The 18,895-nt window shown below is 49.4% G+C and overlaps 1 protein-coding gene across 1 annotated transcript in view; it reads right to left on the bottom strand.

Annotated features, from left to right (window-relative positions):
• Positions 1-18,895, bottom strand: part of Tep1 (telomerase associated protein 1) — a 47,627-nt gene that overhangs the window by 13,362 nt on the left and 15,370 nt on the right. The window contains 28 exon segments of the mRNA NM_022591.2: positions 84-237; positions 429-641; positions 764-919; positions 1,106-1,205; positions 1,313-1,437; positions 2,245-2,362; positions 2,536-2,776; positions 3,756-3,870; positions 4,141-4,229; positions 4,372-4,505; positions 4,733-4,883; positions 5,037-5,169; positions 6,712-6,804; positions 7,231-7,410; positions 7,540-7,696; positions 7,775-7,950; positions 8,047-8,241; positions 8,370-8,487; positions 8,581-8,694; positions 8,935-9,059; positions 9,850-9,970; positions 10,246-10,422; positions 11,366-11,524; positions 13,454-13,513; positions 13,989-14,119; positions 15,371-15,448; positions 16,376-16,534; positions 16,990-17,158. Coding sequence (NP_072113.1) covers positions 84-237; positions 429-641; positions 764-919; positions 1,106-1,205; positions 1,313-1,437; positions 2,245-2,362; positions 2,536-2,776; positions 3,756-3,870; positions 4,141-4,229; positions 4,372-4,505; positions 4,733-4,883; positions 5,037-5,169; positions 6,712-6,804; positions 7,231-7,410; positions 7,540-7,696; positions 7,775-7,950; positions 8,047-8,241; positions 8,370-8,487; positions 8,581-8,694; positions 8,935-9,059; positions 9,850-9,970; positions 10,246-10,422; positions 11,366-11,524; positions 13,454-13,513; positions 13,989-14,119; positions 15,371-15,448; positions 16,376-16,534; positions 16,990-17,158 — 3,941 coding nt within the window.

Consider the following 18,895-nt stretch of genomic DNA (forward strand, 5'->3'; position numbering starts at 1 on the left):
GAAAGGAAGACTTTGGGGAAAGAAACAAGGCCGTAGGAACCTCCTTTCCAAGGGTGTAAGCCCATCTACTCCCCCTCTGATACCTGAAGAAATTCTGTAGATTTTAATGCCATCTCCTCGGTACCCAACAGCCACCTGGTCACCGTCTGGGTTGAGAGCCACAGAGAGCGCAGGAGAAAGATAAAGAGAGCCCAGGCAACCCCTGGGCCGGCCAAGAAATCCTGACCATAACTGAGCCTAGGATGCAAGAAAAGTTTAAAGGTACTTACCTCCACTGCCCCTGCCCCGTGACATCTTCCCTCAAAAGACTTCTCTCTCACACCATCCAAACTCCCCCAGGATCCTCAACAAAGGCCCTCAGCATTACGTGAATACATCCCTACTTTCGCTCCTCTGTCCCTGAGCCCACAGACCCTCTGGAAACTCACCTTGCCATCTTCCCCAGCCGTCAGGAACCGGCCTCCAGCATGCAAGAAAAGAACGGTGGAGACACCGCCACACTGTGCAGGGAAGGCTGCCAGCCGTGTGCCCTCTTGCCAGGCCCACAGCTCCACTGTCCCATCTATCCGGCCTAGAGCCACAACCTTCCCGGGTGCACTGAATGCCAGCGTACGAACAGAGGGTCCTGGGCCCCCTAGTTCCTAGACGTGGGTGTAAAGATAGAAACAACAGAGCCTTTTCTCAATATGGGCTCAAAATGACATGCAGCTGTCATTCTCCACTTTCACTGAGTGGTCCCGCGTGTTCTCCTGGACCTCCCTACCTTGGTGACTTTGAGTCCATCTGCCTGGAAGAAGGTCACGATGCCAGACCAGTTGCCTGTGGCTACCACCTGCCCCTCTGGGTGGAAGGTGATGCAGTTTAGAGACTTGGGATGGGTGTACTGGAAAGCCAGCTGGCCCTGGACTGTGTCCCACAGCTGGAGAAGAGAGAGAGGAGAAACCAGGGTACTGGACACAAATGGCAGAGCCTCTCAGCCCTGGAGCTCCTGGGGGTTACCTTATCTCGTCCCCTGCCTCAGCTAGGTTTCCCTAGGACAAGCAGTCATGCCACGGTGAGCAACAAAATCAGACTTGGTTCATGGCTGAGGGCCACTCTTTGTTACCTTTACGTATCCTCCCAAACACACGGTGGCCAGCAGGCGGCGGTCTGGGCTCAGGCAGCAGCCAGTGATTTGGTACTGGTGGGCCTTGGTCTGGAACACCCTGCCCCAGGAAGACTAAGTCAGGGTCCTGGGGTCATCTGACAATTAGGCTCCCTCTTCACTCATTTCTCTCAGGGTTTCTTACTCAGAGTCGCGGGGAAGTCTTACCAACAACCATGTTGCAGGTCCCAAAGCTCCAGGAGCCCATCGAAGGTGGTAAGGAAAAGAGCAGTGTCTGACAGGAACGCGAAAGAGGAAATCCCATCACAGCCACTCACCAGAGCCTTCTCCTCCTGAAACGGCCAGTTGGGAAGTGGGGCTCAGGTGACCCCCTAGTCCTCCAAATTCAACCCATTGCAGGCCCCGGCCATAAAAAGGAGGCCAAGGCAAAGGGAGTTTAAGTCCTTGGCTATCTACATTCCCAGCCCAAACACATTTCAGTGAGGCTCAAGTGTACCTCATAATCAAAGTGGGGTGACCTTCAGGGTTCTAGGGAAAAGGCGTTACATGACTGCAAGTGCACAGGGGTGAGGGGGTGGTTTGAGGAAGGAGAGTAAGTTGCAGCTGTCTCCCCTCTCCTGTCTGGTGTTACCCACTGCTGTGATCATGCACAGCCATTTACAGAACCACTCTCTCCTGTGTCTTTGCTAAGGCTCCCTGTGCAAGCCAGAAGGCCTGCCTTTCTCCATTCAAAGTCCTCCTCTACCTACACAACTCTCAGAGATTGTCTGATGTCAACAGCTGGGTCCCGGTTCTGAGCCCTGTGTTCCTCAAAACACTAAGTCATGTGGAAGCTGCGTGGCAACGCTGCAGGGTCAGATCCGTTATTTGGGTTCCGTTTTTGCTCTACACAGTCCAAGGCTGGCTTTGAACGCACAATCCTCCTGTCCCAGTCTCCCTGATCCTGGGATTACAAGTGTGAACTCTCATACCCAGCTGTTGTTGAATGAGCCTTCCACTGAGATGTCTAATTTGATATAAGTTGAATGAAGTTGCTGAATCAGCCAGAGTATTAGGGATGTGTTTGGCTTGCCTAGACCTTCAGGGCACTACTTGAGGGTTTTCTGACAGTCACTCTGTCTTGCCTTCCGTTGTCATACCTGCCAGGTTCTCAAGTTCAACAGGTAAATTGTCCCACCAGCAGTCCCCACAGCTGCTCTTTGCCCATTAGGAGAGAAGGCCACAGCAGTTGGGGATGAGGAAATTGGCAGAGACAAGCTAGAGAGGGAGAAAAAATAGGGAGAAAGAAGAAGTGAGGAAAAGAAAGCCAATGGGAATCAAGTTCTGCATTTCCCTCTCTCCACAATAGTTCTAGTCTGTCCTGCCTTTTTCTCTGAAAGGGCCACCCGCTGCTCTGAAAGGCTTACCAGAGCTAGGCTCAAGGGTCTTACCTTTGCTGACCCTTCAAGGTCTGGGGTTTATTAATCCATTTCAGTATGCACTGGTTGTGCCACCGCTGGGTGAGCAGGGGGGCCTGGCAGCAAACAGGTGACTCTTCAGGCTGGCTAGCTGCCTGCTGGAGCAGGAGCAAAGGATACTGGGTAAGGAGTGAAGCCTGTTGTTTCAGGAAGTTGTGGAATACAGCAACATCTGCCTCCGGGAGCTTCTGGTTCACTTCAGGCTTTGAAGAAGCTATTTTTGGAGAGAGAGAGAGAGAGAGAGAGAGAGAGAGAGAGAGAGAGAGAGAGAGAGAGGGAGATTTTCAGATCCCAGCAGCCATATGTGCCCGTAACCCCAGTGCTGGAGCTTGCTGGTCTAACCAAGAAACAGTGAGCTCTAGATTCAGTGAGAGACCCTGCCTCAGCAGAATAAGGTGGAGAGCAACAGACAACTAACAGCTACTACTGTGTGCATATTCACACACACACACACACACACACACACACTCACTCACAAAACACACATACACACAAACACACAAACACACTCAAACTCATACAGAAATAGACACAGTCACCTATAAAAACACACATAGACACACTCACACAAACACATGTACATACACACACACATACAAAAGCACACATATACACATGCACACAAATGCATACACACTCATACAAAAACACACATACATACACACACATACACACGCACACACAAACATATACACACCCATACAAAACCACACAAGCATCCGCATGCACACGCTCACACATACACACAAACACACAAACACACACACACACACACACACACACACACTAAGGGAGTGGAGGTCAGAAAACACAGTGTCATTAGGAAGTCAGCCTAGACTCCATTAACCTCAGCACCAAGGATAATTATAAGGTGTGTTTAAGTTTTTAAGTCTCTAAGGGACTATCACACCAGGAGCACCTACTCAAAACACAGAGCTTTGGCTTCCACTAAAGACCTAGGAAGGTGAAATCTTGTGTCCTCAGAATCTGAAATGTTGACAAACGTCCTAGATAATTTACTGTACAGTGCAAACTGAGAAATGCTACTGAAGAAGCAAAGGGTTTTCCTCAGAATCATTTGCTTACATTTAGGGCATTTTTAGGTTGGGATGGAAATTTGGCCAGCTGCTGTTCACGCCTCCCCTTGAGCAGGGTGTCCCATTCTCAAAAGACAGAATGTAATGACATCTCACCATAGAGCTCGTAAGCCTCCAAGAGGTCCGGGACTAGACCCACTTCCAGATATGCAGCCACCACATGGAGGTTGGTAAGGAACTTTGCAAGGAGACCATGGTTCCCGCTCTGGAGCTGGGGAGAGCAGATTGGACTCATGAGGAATGTAAAATGGCTGGTGAGGAAGAGTAGGCTAGTGTTAGATCATGCCTGTGCACCTAGGACTTACACCCAGGACCTGGGGAAAGAACCAGAAGAAGGACAGCAGAAAAACCCAAAGAAGGTAGAGGGAGTGTGTAAGAGGCTACCTGGCACCGGGTGGGGTTGGTGAGAGAGCGGAGAGCAATCTAAGAACAGCCCAAGCCGATGTGTGGACTAAGGAATCTAAGAGGTCCGGGGACTAACCAGGTGGTAAGGTAAATCTTTCAGAGCCTCGGGAGGGCAACTTCGGAAGGTGCCTGAGGCATCAGGGTCACACATCTTCCAGAGGTGAGCTGCAAGAGCAGACATTGAGAAGGGCGTTCCGCTGCAGCACATGCGAGTTCTTAGGCTGCTACAGAGTTATCTACCCAGTGGCCAGTGTGTGGTCCTGACCTCCAGGCCCAAGCCCCGTACTCCTGGCCAGGCTGTAATCACCTGCAATGAGGACATGCGCAGTCTTCTCTAGCCCCAGCCTTTTCCCATAGCGACGTTTAACTGCTGTCCTCAGAGGCCCATCAGAGAGGCAGAGGCGGGCGCCAGGGCGCTCCACGGGGCCCTCGCCTAGTAAACTGTCCTCAAGAGAAGAGGGGAGAAGAATGAGGGAGGAGAAACAGAGCCGTTCAGTGGACATGCTGGCACAGCGATGTGCTGGCATTCCCACTGTAGATCAGCGTTCAGGATCTGGGAGGCAAGCGTGGGGCTATACCAAAGAAAGGGTGGGATGAGGAAAGACTCTAACGATGTCCTGACTGGAGAGGCAGTGAGGCTGCTGAGAGCTCAGCTGGGGCAGCATTACCTGCGTAGACTCTGGACAAGGTAGGCAAATGGAGCCAAGGGGTAGAGGTTTCCACTGTGACTGGCAGCCACTGCCTCTTCCCAGCTCTTAGTCTCCTTGGGCAAAGTCAACCACGTGCTCAGGACTGCATGCAGCTGGTCCACAGTCAGACCTGAAAATGCAAACTCTCTGACAGCCCAAACCACACAGGGAGCCCTTCTCCATTATACATGACCCCCTCCTGGCATCTCTAGCTAATATCCCAGCAGAACTAAGGTTAGCCAATAGGTGACCCTCAGCCTCCCATCCTTCGCCAACCACTGACCACTGTGCGTGACCTCAAGGGCAGTCAAAGCTTGAGGAAGGACGTTATGGCCATGCTCTTGCTCCAAGGTGCTCAGGATGTGCTGCAGCAGCAGTGGGAGAGTGGCGGGCAGGGTTCGAAGTCTCTCAGACACCTGGGAGTGAAGGAAGAGGAGGCTTTGTGTGTGTGTGGGGGGAGGGGGTGTGCGGGAGGCAGACAGGTGACTCCGACAGTACAAGAGAGGGCAGAGTAGCAAGAACTACAGCGGGAAGGAATGAAAAGGTAAAGAAAAACAGTTGAGAGAGAAGTCAGAATCAGACAAAGATAGGGAACGGGTGGCCAAAGACAGCAAAAGATGAAAGATGATATGATAGATAGTGTTAATTTTCAACCTGCTTTAAAAAGTGGGGGTGGTGGGGTTGGGGATTTAGCTCAGTGGTAGAGCGCTTGCCTAGCAAGCGCAAGGCCCTGGGTTCGGTCACCAGCTCCGGGGGAACAAAAAAAAAAGAAAGAAAAAAAAGTGGGGGTGGTGGGGAGATGGCTCAGCGGTTAAGAGCACTGACTGCTCTTCCAGAGGTCCTGAGTTCAATTCCCAGCAACCACATGGTGGCTCACAACCATTTGTAATGGGATCTGATGCCCTCTTCCTGGTGTGTCTGAGGACAGCGACAGTGTACTTATATATAATAAATAAATATAAAACATTTTTTTTCAATCTGACAGAGTCTAGAACCACTTGAAAGATGGGTGTCTAGCCACGCCCATAAGGAAGTATCATGAGGAAGACCTACTCACTACAGGCAGCATCATTCCCTGGATGAATCTTGGCCTAGAAGGAACGCTAAGAGTGGGAGAGTCGACTCGGCAGTGAAGAGCACTTGTTGCTCTCGAAGAGGACTCAGGTTTAATGCCCAGACCCACGTGATGGTTCACAACCATTTGTGCCTCCAGTTCCTGGGGATCTGATGCCCTCTTCTGACCTCCCTGGGCACCAAGCATATGCACAGTGTACATATAGGTTGAACACTCACACATAAAATAAAATGAATAGATTTAATAATATTTTTAAAGTAAGGAAGCTGAGGAGCAACATGCATTCGTCCTCTGCTTCCTGACTCAAGCTCCTCTTGGCTTCCCAACATGATGAACTCAACCTGTGAACTGTAAGCAAAGAACTGCTTACACCCTTAAGTAGCCTTTGGCAGTGTTTTATCATGGCAATGGAAAATAAACCTAAGAAAAAAATTATACCAGAAGCTTCAGAGAGCAAGAGCACTTCATCAAGAACTTGGATAGGGAATACTTGTGTAATATTTTAGTCAAGAATCAGCTTTCATTCTGCTCATGTCCTGGGAACTTGAGCATGAAAGACCTATCCACTGTGGGTGGCATCATTCCCTTGGCTGATATCCTGCACATTAAAAATGTGTTGAGCACAACATTTATAGCTCTTTCTTTCTCAACAAATGTGACCAGCTACTCCAAGCTCCTGCCACTATAACCCTGCAACAACAGACAGACTATAAACACCAACTGTGAGCCAAAGAAAGCCTTCCTTCCTAAATTGCTTGTGTCAGGATATTTTATCATAACAACAGAAAGGCAACTAAGACAGTCAGAGATGGGGAAATGGAGCCCAAAATGGCAGACAGCAATGGGAAATGCATTAAGACTTTGTGGCTAAGGAACAACTAACCTGTTCGTACAGTGTGAAAAGCCTCAGGTAGTCAGTGACGAGGTGCAGGTACAGTGGCAGGCTTGACCCCTGCTTTGCCAGCAGCAGCCGCATCTGGTCAGATGTGGAGGGCTCAGCATTACTGAGGAGATTGAGGAAGCCTACCACAGCTGCCTCTGCTACAGCACCAAGCTTACTGTCGAGGGTCTCCTCCTCTGAGAGTCTAATGGAAGGGTGGGCATATAACACCACCTCAAAAACATACCCAACTCCCACATCCCAGCTAGATCCTGTCAGGAAAACTTCCACTCCTCAGCCTAACACCCCTTAACCATAATTCCACTCATCCTTCCCAGGGAGAGGCTGTTCACCGTGGAAAAGTCTGGGTGGGCTTATGACACATCAGAGGTATCTTATGAACAACTTCCCCTAGCAGAGAGGTCTGGAGAAATCCAAAAGGCAGCTAATGGCCTCTGCAGCTGCACCCTCATGACTCCCTGATGCACCCCACATCCCCACAAACCCTGGTCTGGGTCCAACCTGGTTGTTAAAAGGTGACTCCTCCAGCCGTTTCCCATACAGTGCTAGCTCTTCTCTCACAAGCTGAGCCCTTGAAGACGGGACCAAAGACCCCAAGGCCACCACATAAGCACTCTGACTTTGCTGAAGGGTCTCTCCCAGGCCTGAGTCACTAGACACACTCAGCACCAGGTGTACTCGCTGTGACATTTGCACAAAGGAACAGAGAGGTAGAGGGGGAAAAAAGAACAGCATTAGAGAGGTCCCCATCCTGATCGCCCACCGCACCTTTCCAACCTTCCTCCTGTCTCAGCTTGGCCTCACACTCACCCGCGGAAGAGACTTGGGGATCCAGTCTGAAATCAGCTGTCCATTATGGTCCACCAACTTATCTGCCCCGTCGATAATAAGGACCAAAGTCTGGCCTGGTTGCAGCCACTGGGCAGATTTGAGGAGCAGCTTCTGCTGCAGTTCCCACACCAGGCCTCTGTGTGTGGAGACGCCAGGGTCAGAGAGGTAGGGAAGCAGGAACAGCGACACAACTGGCTAATCTTGAGGTACACACCTGTAAGTGCTGGGGAGAGCGCTCGGCTCTCCCAGTTTTTGATGCAGATGGGTACAGAGGCGTCTGAGGAGGTTGAAAGCAAGACACTGGTCAGGGCGGGCTGCTGAAAAGTGGAAGAAAACGAACGGGGCCACATTGGGCTGGTCGGGAACCTTCAGGGCCGACACAAGGGATGCCTGGATGGGGTGAAACAGAACCACGTTTACATTTCGGTATGTGCGCGATCTCCCGCCCTTAGCCCCAAAGCGCTTCCTCCTGACTGAGGCTCATACCAGGAAGGCAGTCTTTCCCTGTCCTGCCTGCCCAATCACTAGGCTCAGCCTCCCGTGGGGCAGCATCAGCTGTTGCACGGTATCCTGAAGAAGGCGTGGCCGTGCGGGACTCGGTGGGCTCTTCAGCTGCTGAAAGCTGGCCTGGATCAAATCCTCTTCTGAGATGGATCCTGGCTGCTCCAACTGGGCCCCAGGCTGAGGGTCAAAGAGCACTGATTATGTTTCCGTGTTTCTTGGGCCCTCTTGTCCTAAAACCCAGCAACTTGCTTCCCACGCAGAACTACCAAGCTCGCTCCCCGTCTGTCACTAGCATCCCTGCTGACCTGCAGGTAACGCTTCTGGATCACGCTCCACACATCTTGGAGAACCAACTGTCCAAACTCCTCCAGGCCCCCAGTATAGGGCCGGCCGGCTGCTACGCCTCCCCATTCACAGGAGTACCTGTAGGGAAAACAGAACCCAAGCAGTCAGAGTAAGCCTGGCTCCCTGCACCACACCTCCAATGGGTAGGTGCCTCCACCTCTGTCAGCGTACCTGCGGCAGGTAACCTCTTTCTGTTCCTGTAGGAATCTCTTCAGTTCTGAGACCCGATGTGCAGCCTCTTCTGACTCGGAAATAAAGTCAGGTTTCCAGACATCTGGCACAGAGCTGACCACAAAAGATACCCCAGGGGTGGGGCCAGACTCAGACCCTCATCTCCTGTCCTCAGCCAGGAGGTAAGGCTCTGGCCCCCTGAAACTTTGCATTCAGATTGAGATCTGACTTGAGCTGCCAAAAGCATGCTTTCTGAGGCCTGTGTCTCTTTCAGCACTGAATGGTGGGGATTGAGAACTGGACCTGTCTGACTTTCTGTGGAGGAAAATTTAACCTGGTAGCAACAGAGGGTACCTAAGGAAACCAGGATCTCGGAAGTAGATGAGAGCTTGGTCAGAGGGTTCCGAGCGTTGGCCACGGTTCAGGAACTGCATCACCTCCATCTCTGTTACAGAGCGCCCCGAAGGGTATCGCTGGGTCTACACAAAGAGGGAAGACACAGGCTGTCAGCCCCAAGCATCAACCCATCTCTGGAAGCCTTCGAATGCCTGAGATCACCCTTATCTCAGTGAGCTTGTGTCCTACCCCAGAGACAGGCAGTAAAATATAGTTACCAGCTAACGATTAGTATTTTAAAATATACTTTTTTCCTCAGTGTTGAAGATTGGATTCAGAACCATACATGTGGTAGGCAAGTATTCTACCACAAAGTTATATTCCCAGACCCGTGTGTGTGTGTGTGTGTGTGTGTGTGTGTGTGTGTGTGTGTGTGTGTGTGTGTGTGTGACAGACAGAGAGAGAGACTGAGAGAGAGAGAGGGACGTAGGGAGCGGGGAGTCTCACTATGTGGCCCTGTCTGGCCTGGGACTTACTAACATAAACCAGGCTAGCCTCTAATTCAGAGAGCCTTCTGCCTCTCACATCCCAGTGCTGTCATTAAAAGCATGAGCCACCATGCCTGGCTACCCTGACCTTTTTCATTATATTCTGAAACAATGTCACTTAGTTGCCCCGGCTAGCCTGGAACTCCTGATTCTTTTACCTAAACCATCTATCTGATGGCAAAGACTAAGTGATCAACCTTCAACCCTCTGAGAACCCAGGGCAGAAATCCTTCTCACAGGAACTGCTTCATCTAGGCTGTGGTCTGGCCAGTGTTTGACATCAAGACTCAAGGACATGCTGGCGCATCATCCCTGGACTCCTGTCAGGGTTTTTTTTTCCCCGCCCCTGTTTCTTCCCCAGCCCCTCCAACTTCGTCTGCCTTACCCAGTGAAAGTGGGGGTGGTCAGGCAGATCATAGCTGGGGGGAGTATAGCCATAGCGGGAGCCCAGGATCCCCACGAACAGCTGAGAGTTCTCCACCTCCCCAAGGCACACTTCCAGTTGTCTGTAGGTATGATTAGGGAATGGGAAGGAGTCACTGGGTGGGGGCAGTTTCAAACAACACAAGCACAAATACAGAGGGGGCGGGCCCCTGAACCACGCTGGGCAAAATGAAGATAAAGTTCCTGTAGGTATCTGAAAAGTAAAGCCCGCCCTCACTCTCATTTGTTCCTGCAGTCCCAATCCTGGTCCCTTGAGTTCCTCCACTCAGTCCGCTCCACCACCACCACCACCACCACCCCCGCCCCCGACCAGCCCCTCTGCCCCTTGGCCCTGCACCTGTTCCTGCGGGTCTCTTCCTCCGTGATTCCCCAGCGCAGGTCAATGGCGTGAAGGCTGATGCGGTGGGGGAACGCTCGGGCCTGCAGCGCTGGCAGAACAGATCGCATCAGCAAGTCTCGTTCCCCATGCATGTCTCGGAAAGTGGACGAAATGAAAAGCCGGATGTTGCGCCATCTGGGGGTAAGTGGAGGGTCGAGCTCAGGCTAGCGGTCAGGGTCAGCTTCAAGCGCACAGTTACAGGTGCAATGACCCTTCTGCACTCACTGGGTGTAAACCCTATGGCAGACAGCAGAAGGGTGTCCTACAGGCCTCTGGATTGTATTCTAGCTGTGGGACCAATTGCAGAAACCTGAAGCTTGAGCCCCACTTGCCATTTCTTATGTGCCTCTTTCTTCAGAAAAATCACTATTAAAAAGTTATGATTCGATCAGTGAGATTGATACTTTGAGGCAAACTTTAACCTTATTCTTAGCTCTATCTTTAAGGCATTAAAACAGGGGCTAGAGAGATGGCTCAATGGTTAAGAGCACTGACTGCTCTTCCAGAGGTCCTGAGTTCAATTCCCAGCAACCACATGGTGGCTCACAACCATCTGTAATGGGATCTGATGCCCTCTTCTGGTGTGTCTGAAGACAGTGACAGAGTACTCACATAAATAAAATAAATACATCTTTAAAAAAAAAAAAGACATTAAAACAACCAAGCTATCATTTGGCAAACCCCGTGTGAAAAGCCAGAGCCTGTGCTCTAAACCTTTTGCCTAAGCCCTGGCTATATCGACATGGAACCTGTTGCCCTCCCTACATTCAAACATTTTTTCCTCTGGTAAAGCAAGGGGTAGGTACACAGTCTGACAGTTTCCAGGAAGCCCCTGCCTGGGGAAAGAAAACCTCAGTATGGGGGTTGGGGATTTAGCTCAGTGGTAGGGCGCTTGCCTAGCAAGCGCAAGGCCCTGGGTTCAGTCCCCAGCTCCAAATAAAAAAAAAAAAAAAAAGAAAACCTCAGTAAAGAGAACAAACGCAAACGCCCCCGTAGCAGCCGGAATGGCAGTCACGGGATTTCTCCAGGTTCTCATGGCAACCCTCCCAGTTCACAAAGTCACACAGCCTAGACTGACCCATGCTGGGAAATAGGAACGAAGGGACCAGGGTTGTTCTCCTCCAGCGGCCGGAGAGGTGAGACCTTTGTCTTTCCTGGGGGTGGAGGGATCTTGAATATCTTATCTAGTTGGCCCACATGTTCCAGAAGACGAGAGGCTCCATGCTCCGCAATGAACCTGACAAAAAAAGCGTGATGAAAACAGAATATTAGCGATCAGAGGCAGGAAGGTGTCCCAAGAGAAGCAGACAGCAAAGACATGCCTGCCAGGTCCAGTGGCTCCCCTTAGGAAGACAGCCATAGAGCAGACCTGGCACGTCATGTTCACATTCTCAACCTGAGCTGGGGGAATCACAAGTCGAGGTGAGCCCAGGCTATATACTGAGACCCCATTTCAAAAAAAAAACAAACAAACAAACAAACAAAAAAAACTAAGCCAAACTAAAAAGATAACCATAAGCCAGGAAAGTATACTGGAAAATAAGACTACAGAACACTAGGGATGAATGATGTCACCAGCCCCAGCCCCTCCCACTCACTGTGCACGGTGAGCTTAGATCCCTGTTAGAAAACTGGGCTGAGCCAAAGTTACAGGTCAAGACCATCCCTGTCCTGGGTGATCAGCTACAGTGACTCCCTATTGCTTGAGGCTTCCTAATACAAGTTAAAGAGTGTGAGTGACATCCAAAGAAAACGAGGAGAGGAAACAAACACGGAGGTTAGAAAGCACGGGCAGCTCTTCCAGAGGAAGGTTCCCACCACCCACATCACATGCCCACATAGATGCTCACATCTGTTTGTAATGCCAGTTCTATGGAATCTAACGCCCCCTTCTGGCCTTGTCCATCAGGCATATACACACATGCAGGCAAAACACCCCTACACATAAAATAAAAGTAATATCATTTCTTTATATCTCTCCCCTCTCCCTCTCTCTCGAAACAAAGTCTCTTGGCTAGCCTGGAGCTCACTATGTAGGCCAAGCTGACCTCAAACTCAGAGAGATCTGCTATGTCTCCGTGTGGCTGCCTAAGCAAAACCTGAACAAGTACACCACTGGGAGGCTCACTGGGTCCCACTCTAAACAAAGAACCATAGGCAGCTAAGGGATGCTGAAGGTGGAAGAAAGTCTTCCCCAGGGATGAGGGCCCTAACTTTGTTATCCAATACCAGTGCTCAGCCCTGAAATCATTCACATTCAAGTAACACCAAATGAACTGAGCCAGTTATAGTCTTGTGTGTGTGTGTGTGTGTGTGTGTGTGTGTGTGTGTGTGTGTATAATAGTAACAGAGAAAAGGAGACTATATATATGAGAGGAAGCAAGAGGAAGAAACCACAGGAGGGGTTGGAGAGAGGAAAAGAAGGGGGAAATGATGTAATTATAACTTAATTTCAAAAGCTAGAAAATATAAGGAAATAAATAAGGCGGTGAATTAAAAATTATATGTAAGGGGTTAGGGATTTAGCTCAGTGGTAGAGCACTTGCCTAGCAAGCGCAAGGCCCTGGGTTCAGTCCCCAGCTCCGGAAAAAAAAAAAAAAAAAGATCCCGAGGAAAAATTATATGTAATCATTGCAAATAATAACTCAATGAAAGATTGGAAAGATCTCCTTTTCAAAAATTAATTATGTGCCTGCGTGTATGTCTGTGGGTTTGTGTGCCCAAGTGCAGTGTCTGCACTTGCATCAAATCTCCTGGAGTTGCACAAGGTTGCTGGATCCCGTAGGAGCTGGATGGAATTACAGGTAGTTGGGAGCCACCTGGCATGGGCACTGGGCACCAGATCCATGACCTCTGCAAGAGCAGTATGTACTCTTAAGTGATGATCCACTGCTCCAGCCCACTTTTCCTCTTACTTATTGGATAGAGCATAAACTTGGATGGATATAACACAGAGCTGAGGCACCATCTTTAGCCAGCAGGTAGAGGCCATTGAGAGGGATCAAACATTACGACTATCACACTGGGTTGCCGATAAGCCTAGATGTCTGTGCAAGAAAATAAACCATCGTATTTTGAAAAATAAATAAACTAACAGGCATAGAGAACCCCTTAAGCTTATCCTAATGTAGCTTCCATCCCCCTCTGATGCCCACTGTGTACTCACTTCAGGATCCCGTCAGTGCAGCCCGAGAGCGTCACATCATTGGGATTCAAATTTGGTGACCTGGCAAAGGAAGAAGCAGTCACTAAGCACCAAAATCCATGCCTGGAGACAGGTGTGGTGGCTTACACCTGCAATCCCAGCACCTGCCCTGGAAGACAGGAAGATAGCAAGTTCAAAGCCAGCCAAGGCTACATACATAGACTCTTCTCCCCAACACTTTAAGATATACACCTCACCTCTGTATAATGGTTTTGTGATCAATAGCCGTATTACCCTGAGTGCACCCAATCTTGTCTGAATAGAATTATTGTGATAGGATGCTTGTCTAGAAGGAGCAAAACTCTAGGTCCATTATCTAACAGCACACAGGGGCAAAAAGACTTCAAAGGAGGTCCTGGAAACTTAAATTCAGTAGAATTAATAAAGCAAGAAGGCAAGAGACAAGAGCATGAACCAATGGAGACTTTGGCAGGAGCAGACAGGAAATATGGGTCACTGACTTCAGACCCTGGACAAGAACAATCAGCATTCTCACATGTACTGCATTTTCCGTAGGAGGACACTGACGAAGAGGCACTTGGAATTCACATGCTGCCAGATAATCTGTTTGGCTACATTCAGCAGCTCCGTATCCATCCTTTGGCCGAACAGGATGACCCTGTCAATCTGTAAGATGAAGAGAAGGCTGAGACCAGGGATCGAGGCTAAAATAGACACGGATGGGCCCAGAGCATCGATGTGTCTAAGGATTGCGGGGTTAGAACTCTGAGGGGAAAGGAAAGTGCAGCTCGAAGAATGGTTAGAAGGGATGCCCCTACACCCCAACTTAGGGTGGCATCAAAGAATCAGGGACAGCAGGATGGGAAGAAAAGAAGGGTTGAGGATTTAGCTCAGTGGTAGAGCACTTGCCTAGCAAGCACAAGGCCCTGGGTTCAGTCCTCAGCTCCGGGGGAAGTGTTGGGGAAGTGAGGGGAAGTGTTGTACAGCTCATTCATGCTCGTGAGAGAAGAAAGCTCGTTTTGTGACTTTGTTGGTGTTTGTTTGTTTGTTTGTTTGTTTGTTTGTTGTTTGTTTTTGGAGACAGGTTCTCTGTGTAGTTCTGGTTGTTCTGGACCTCATTATGTAAACCAGACTGGCCTTGAATTCACAGAGATCACCTTACCTCCTATTTCTGCTGGGATTAAAGGAGTGTGTCACCATGCCTGGCTGTGGGCTAGTTCTTAAGGGTGGCTATTTTATATTTATTGGTGTGGACCTTGGGCATGCTCAGTTAAGTAAATTCTCTCCCTGGCCATTTTAAACATTCGGTTTGATAAATAAAGGGCTTATGGGTGTAGTTCAGGGTGGAGCACTTGTCCTGACTTCAGTTCTCAATGCTACAGTATTTCTACCATATTTAAGACACTGGTAATACGTTCTCCAAGTATATCGTCTTCTAATTATCTTACTTCGTTGCACTATGATCTAACCCTGAGAATCTTTCCACCCCAGTACTGTGGAAATACAATGCAATGGACAAGCTTCTGAGTATCTCTGCACAGCTCTATAGTCAATGGCACAATGCCGGTAGCTTGAAGGCTGCCACGGCGGAACAATTTATACCCCGGGCACTAGCAACCATTATGAAACAACACTCCCATTTTCCATTCATCATTAAAGATTTCGGAGCGCCCTGTCCGAGGGACTACACTAAGCAGTGAACTGACAGAACCCCGCAAAGTATGACGGATTGTTTAGAAAGGTCAAGAAATAAGAGGCAACGAGGCACATATCCCACATCTGTGAGTCAGCACTTGGGAGGTGGAAGGCAGGAGAACCAGATATGGAAGGCTAGCCTCAGCTACAGGAGACAACAGACAAGAGCAGGTTGTCCGGGAAATGCTAGGAGGGGTTTCCTAGGAACGGAGTAGGACTCACAGGGGTCCTTCGCACAGCCAGAGATAGCAGGTACTTCTCAAAAGTTTCCAGGGGCCACTCATCATTTTCTTCTAACTCCTGAAGGAAAGAAACTTGGATTACAAGGTTGTTCTGAGGTGTCAGTGCCCGGCTCTGGATGCAGAGCATTGGCTCCTGGGTTGAAATTTGATCCCACTGTGAGGTAAAGAGAGGGGGCTTAGCTGGTCCATGGTATTGATAGGTGAGACCCATCGAGATGACTTTAGGGTATTCTAGAAGCACTCTGGGAAGACTCTAAGGTGTCTCTGCGTCCCTGCAAACGTAAGTTGTAAAAACCTGAACCTGAACCATCACTTTCTCCCTTGGTTCAGGACGTAATCTTTTTTTTTTTTTTTCTTTTTTCCGGAGCTGGGGACCGAACCCAGGACCTTGCGCTTGCTAGGCAAGCGCTCTACCACTGAGCTAAATCCCCAACCCCAGGACTTAATAGTAATTGTTGTCTTCCATGTGTGTTACCAGAGTCAGCCGTACCCTCTAGCCTCAAGAACTGTGAGCAAGAGAAACATCTTTCCTTTACGACGTTAACTGGCCTCCAGTATTTCACTACGGCAACAAAGGACTAATATAACCAATAAAGAAAGCAAGTGTCCATTTGTTTGAGAAATCTTCAAAGTTAAATACATCTGTGCCTCCCCCCCCCCCCCTTTTCCTTTCTTGAGAGAGTGTTTCCCTACATAGTCCTGACTGGTCTGGAACTCACTATGTACATAAGGCTGACACTGAACTCAAAGGGATCTGCCTGCCTCTGCTACTCAAGTGCTGGGATTAAAGTTATGTGCCACCTGGCTTAATGAGAGAGGGAGGGAGGGAGCACTATGTACCCCAGGTTAACCTCAAACTTGCATTTCTTCTGCTCCCCTGTGCTGGAATTGAAGGTGTGCACTCTTACTATTACTATTATTCAGCGAGATGAGCCCAGCCTTCTGTCATTTATATATTTCTGGATAGCAGGGACGTGTTTCTGACCTGGACTTGAGCCTGAAGTTTGATGGCAGTCTTCAGGATACCTTCGTCGGCTGTAAGTACTGGTGTCTTCACAGTTCCTGTCCCACACAGCCAAACTGTCGTCTGCTCCGCCCGAGCCATCATCATCCCGATCAACAGCAGCACATAGTTCAGGGGAGGCTGATGGAGCAGAGCATGGTCGGGAAAAAGACTTTAGAACCCACCTCCGCCTCTCCAGTTCTAGAGGCCAAATGCCTGGTTTGGGGAAATAAAGACTCTGGGTCTCTCAGGAGGGGTCGTCTTCAGCCGTTCTCTGGAAGAAGTGACTTGGGTGGAGGTGGGGGGCAGGAAGACGGCAGAATCCCTGCCCAAGTCAATACTGGTGCGCAGTAAGGTGGGTGCGAGACATACTTGTGACAGAAATTCAGAGATCATAATTAGCTAGTCAAGCTTGAAATGCTTGTATTACGATCCATAAGCGAGACTGACTAAAACTGTTCCAGGATAGCATTTAGAAGCAAGCCCACACCATTTTTTTCTGTTTGTGCGGTTCCCAGAGATCCAGAGGGTAACAACACCCTCTCAAGACCCAACATCCTGCCAGCCCCTTGGAAGATGTATTTTTTTTCCTTTACCCCTTGCAAGTGACTCTTGGGACAAAGTCTGTTGGCATTTGCATCTGTGAGATAGACCAAGAGGGTTCGGCCTGGCAGCGGGGGTAGGTTGTGCTTTACAGAGATGTTCACGGCCGTTTCCAGGGCCTGGCGATACCGCTCCAGCAACTCAAGGTCACAGGTCCACTGTCTGCAGCAAGAGAAGACAGAGACACGGGACTCAGAAGCTCGTCCGTCTGTGACTCTGAACCAGACGGGAAGACAAAACATGCCGCTTCAATACTAAACCCTCTCTCTCCCTCCCTACGCACTATCCCATCCTCCCACAGCCCACCTCCACTGCTGGGAGAGAAATTTTACTTTTCTCCACACCGAAGGACTCTTACACAGACCATGGCAGGCAAGCGGGTGTCCCTAGCAAAGCCAGCACTGAGAGCGCCTGCCATGCTCATCTAGATTTGCTCTAAGAGGCATGGCTTAGCGGACACAAGTTCATTAGGGGGTATTCACTTTTCAAAATCATTTTATTATTTTGTATGGGTGTGCATTTTGCCTACGTGTGTAGCGGTGTGCCACCCACGTGCAGTGCCTGCAGAGGCCAGAAGATGGTGTTGGATCCCCTGAGACCGGGGTTAAAGACAGCTGTGAGCTACCGCATGGTGAGTGGGATTCAAACCCAGATTTTCTGAAAAGCAGCCAGTGTTTGTTTTTTAACTTTTTTTGATGGGTTTGTTGTTGTTATAGGTGGCGGTTTTGCTGTTTTCCTGTTATTAGATACAGGTTGTTTTCTCACAAAATACATCCTGATTACAGACTCGTTCCCTCTACTCTTCCCAGTTCCTCTCCACCTTCTCTCCGATCCAGATCCACTACTCCCTCTCTGTCTATTAAAAAAGAGCAAGCCTCTGAGAGATAATAAAATATAACAAATCAAAATATAAGATAATACATGGATGGTCACGCCAAAGTTGAAGAAGACAAGCGAAGAGAAGGGAAAGAGCCCGAGAGAAGGTTCAAGAATCAATGACCCACTTGTTCACAAACGCAGGAGTCGCACAGACGCTAAGCTGGAAGCCATAATAGATACACAGAGGACCTGGGACACACCCATGGGGGCACTGGGCACGTGACCTCAGCCTCTGCGAGTTCGTATGAACTTTGACCACACTGAATTAGAGGCCTCGTTTTCTCGGCGTCCTCCATCCCCTGTGGCTTTTGTTGTCTTCCTGTCTCCTCTTCTGTAGGGTTCCCTGAGCTCTGAGGGCTGAGATTTGCATCCAGTGTTCTTAACCCTGAACTCCAGCCACAGGATGGGGGTGAGGGGACTTATTTTTGAGATAAGGTCTCACATAGACCTGATTGCCTTCACATTCCTGATCCTCGGACCTCCACCTCCCAATAATTGTAGCTGATGAAGGAAACACTTTTTAGATTTCCAGCTAATAAATACAACAGAATGACAGGAAATTCGTTCTCTGAATGCCAACAATGCAAACCAAGCCAAAAACCATCGAGGCATAAGCCATCAACTACACTAACGAGATTAGGTTGAGCATGGTGGCACATAGCTATAATCTTGGTACTGAGGTATCTGAGGCTAGATGATCTCACATGGGAAACCAGCCTGGGCTATACAAGGCCAACTTAGGTGACAGCAAGAGACTCCAGTTCAGGCTACAGAGATGGCTCAGTGAGTAAGAATGTGCTCTTGCAGAGGAACCAAGTTCAAGCCTCCCACTCCCCACAACCCACATTAGGTGCTTCACGCCCACTTATAACTTGGCATGCAACAAGGGAGGCTACATACATTTCCTGACTCCATCGGGACCAACGGAACAATCTCAAGCAACAAAGTGGAAGCTGGAGAAGTTTAGGTTTCATAGTTTCCATAGGACAATGGTAAGTATAAGTGCTAACGACTGGGTTT

The sequence above is a fragment of the Rattus norvegicus genome, chromosome 15 (genome assembly GCF_021556685.1).
Source record: "Rattus norvegicus strain SHRSP/BbbUtx chromosome 15, alternate assembly SHRSP_T2T, whole genome shotgun sequence".
In the NCBI taxonomy this organism is placed as follows: Eukaryota; Metazoa; Chordata; class Mammalia; order Rodentia; family Muridae; genus Rattus; species Rattus norvegicus.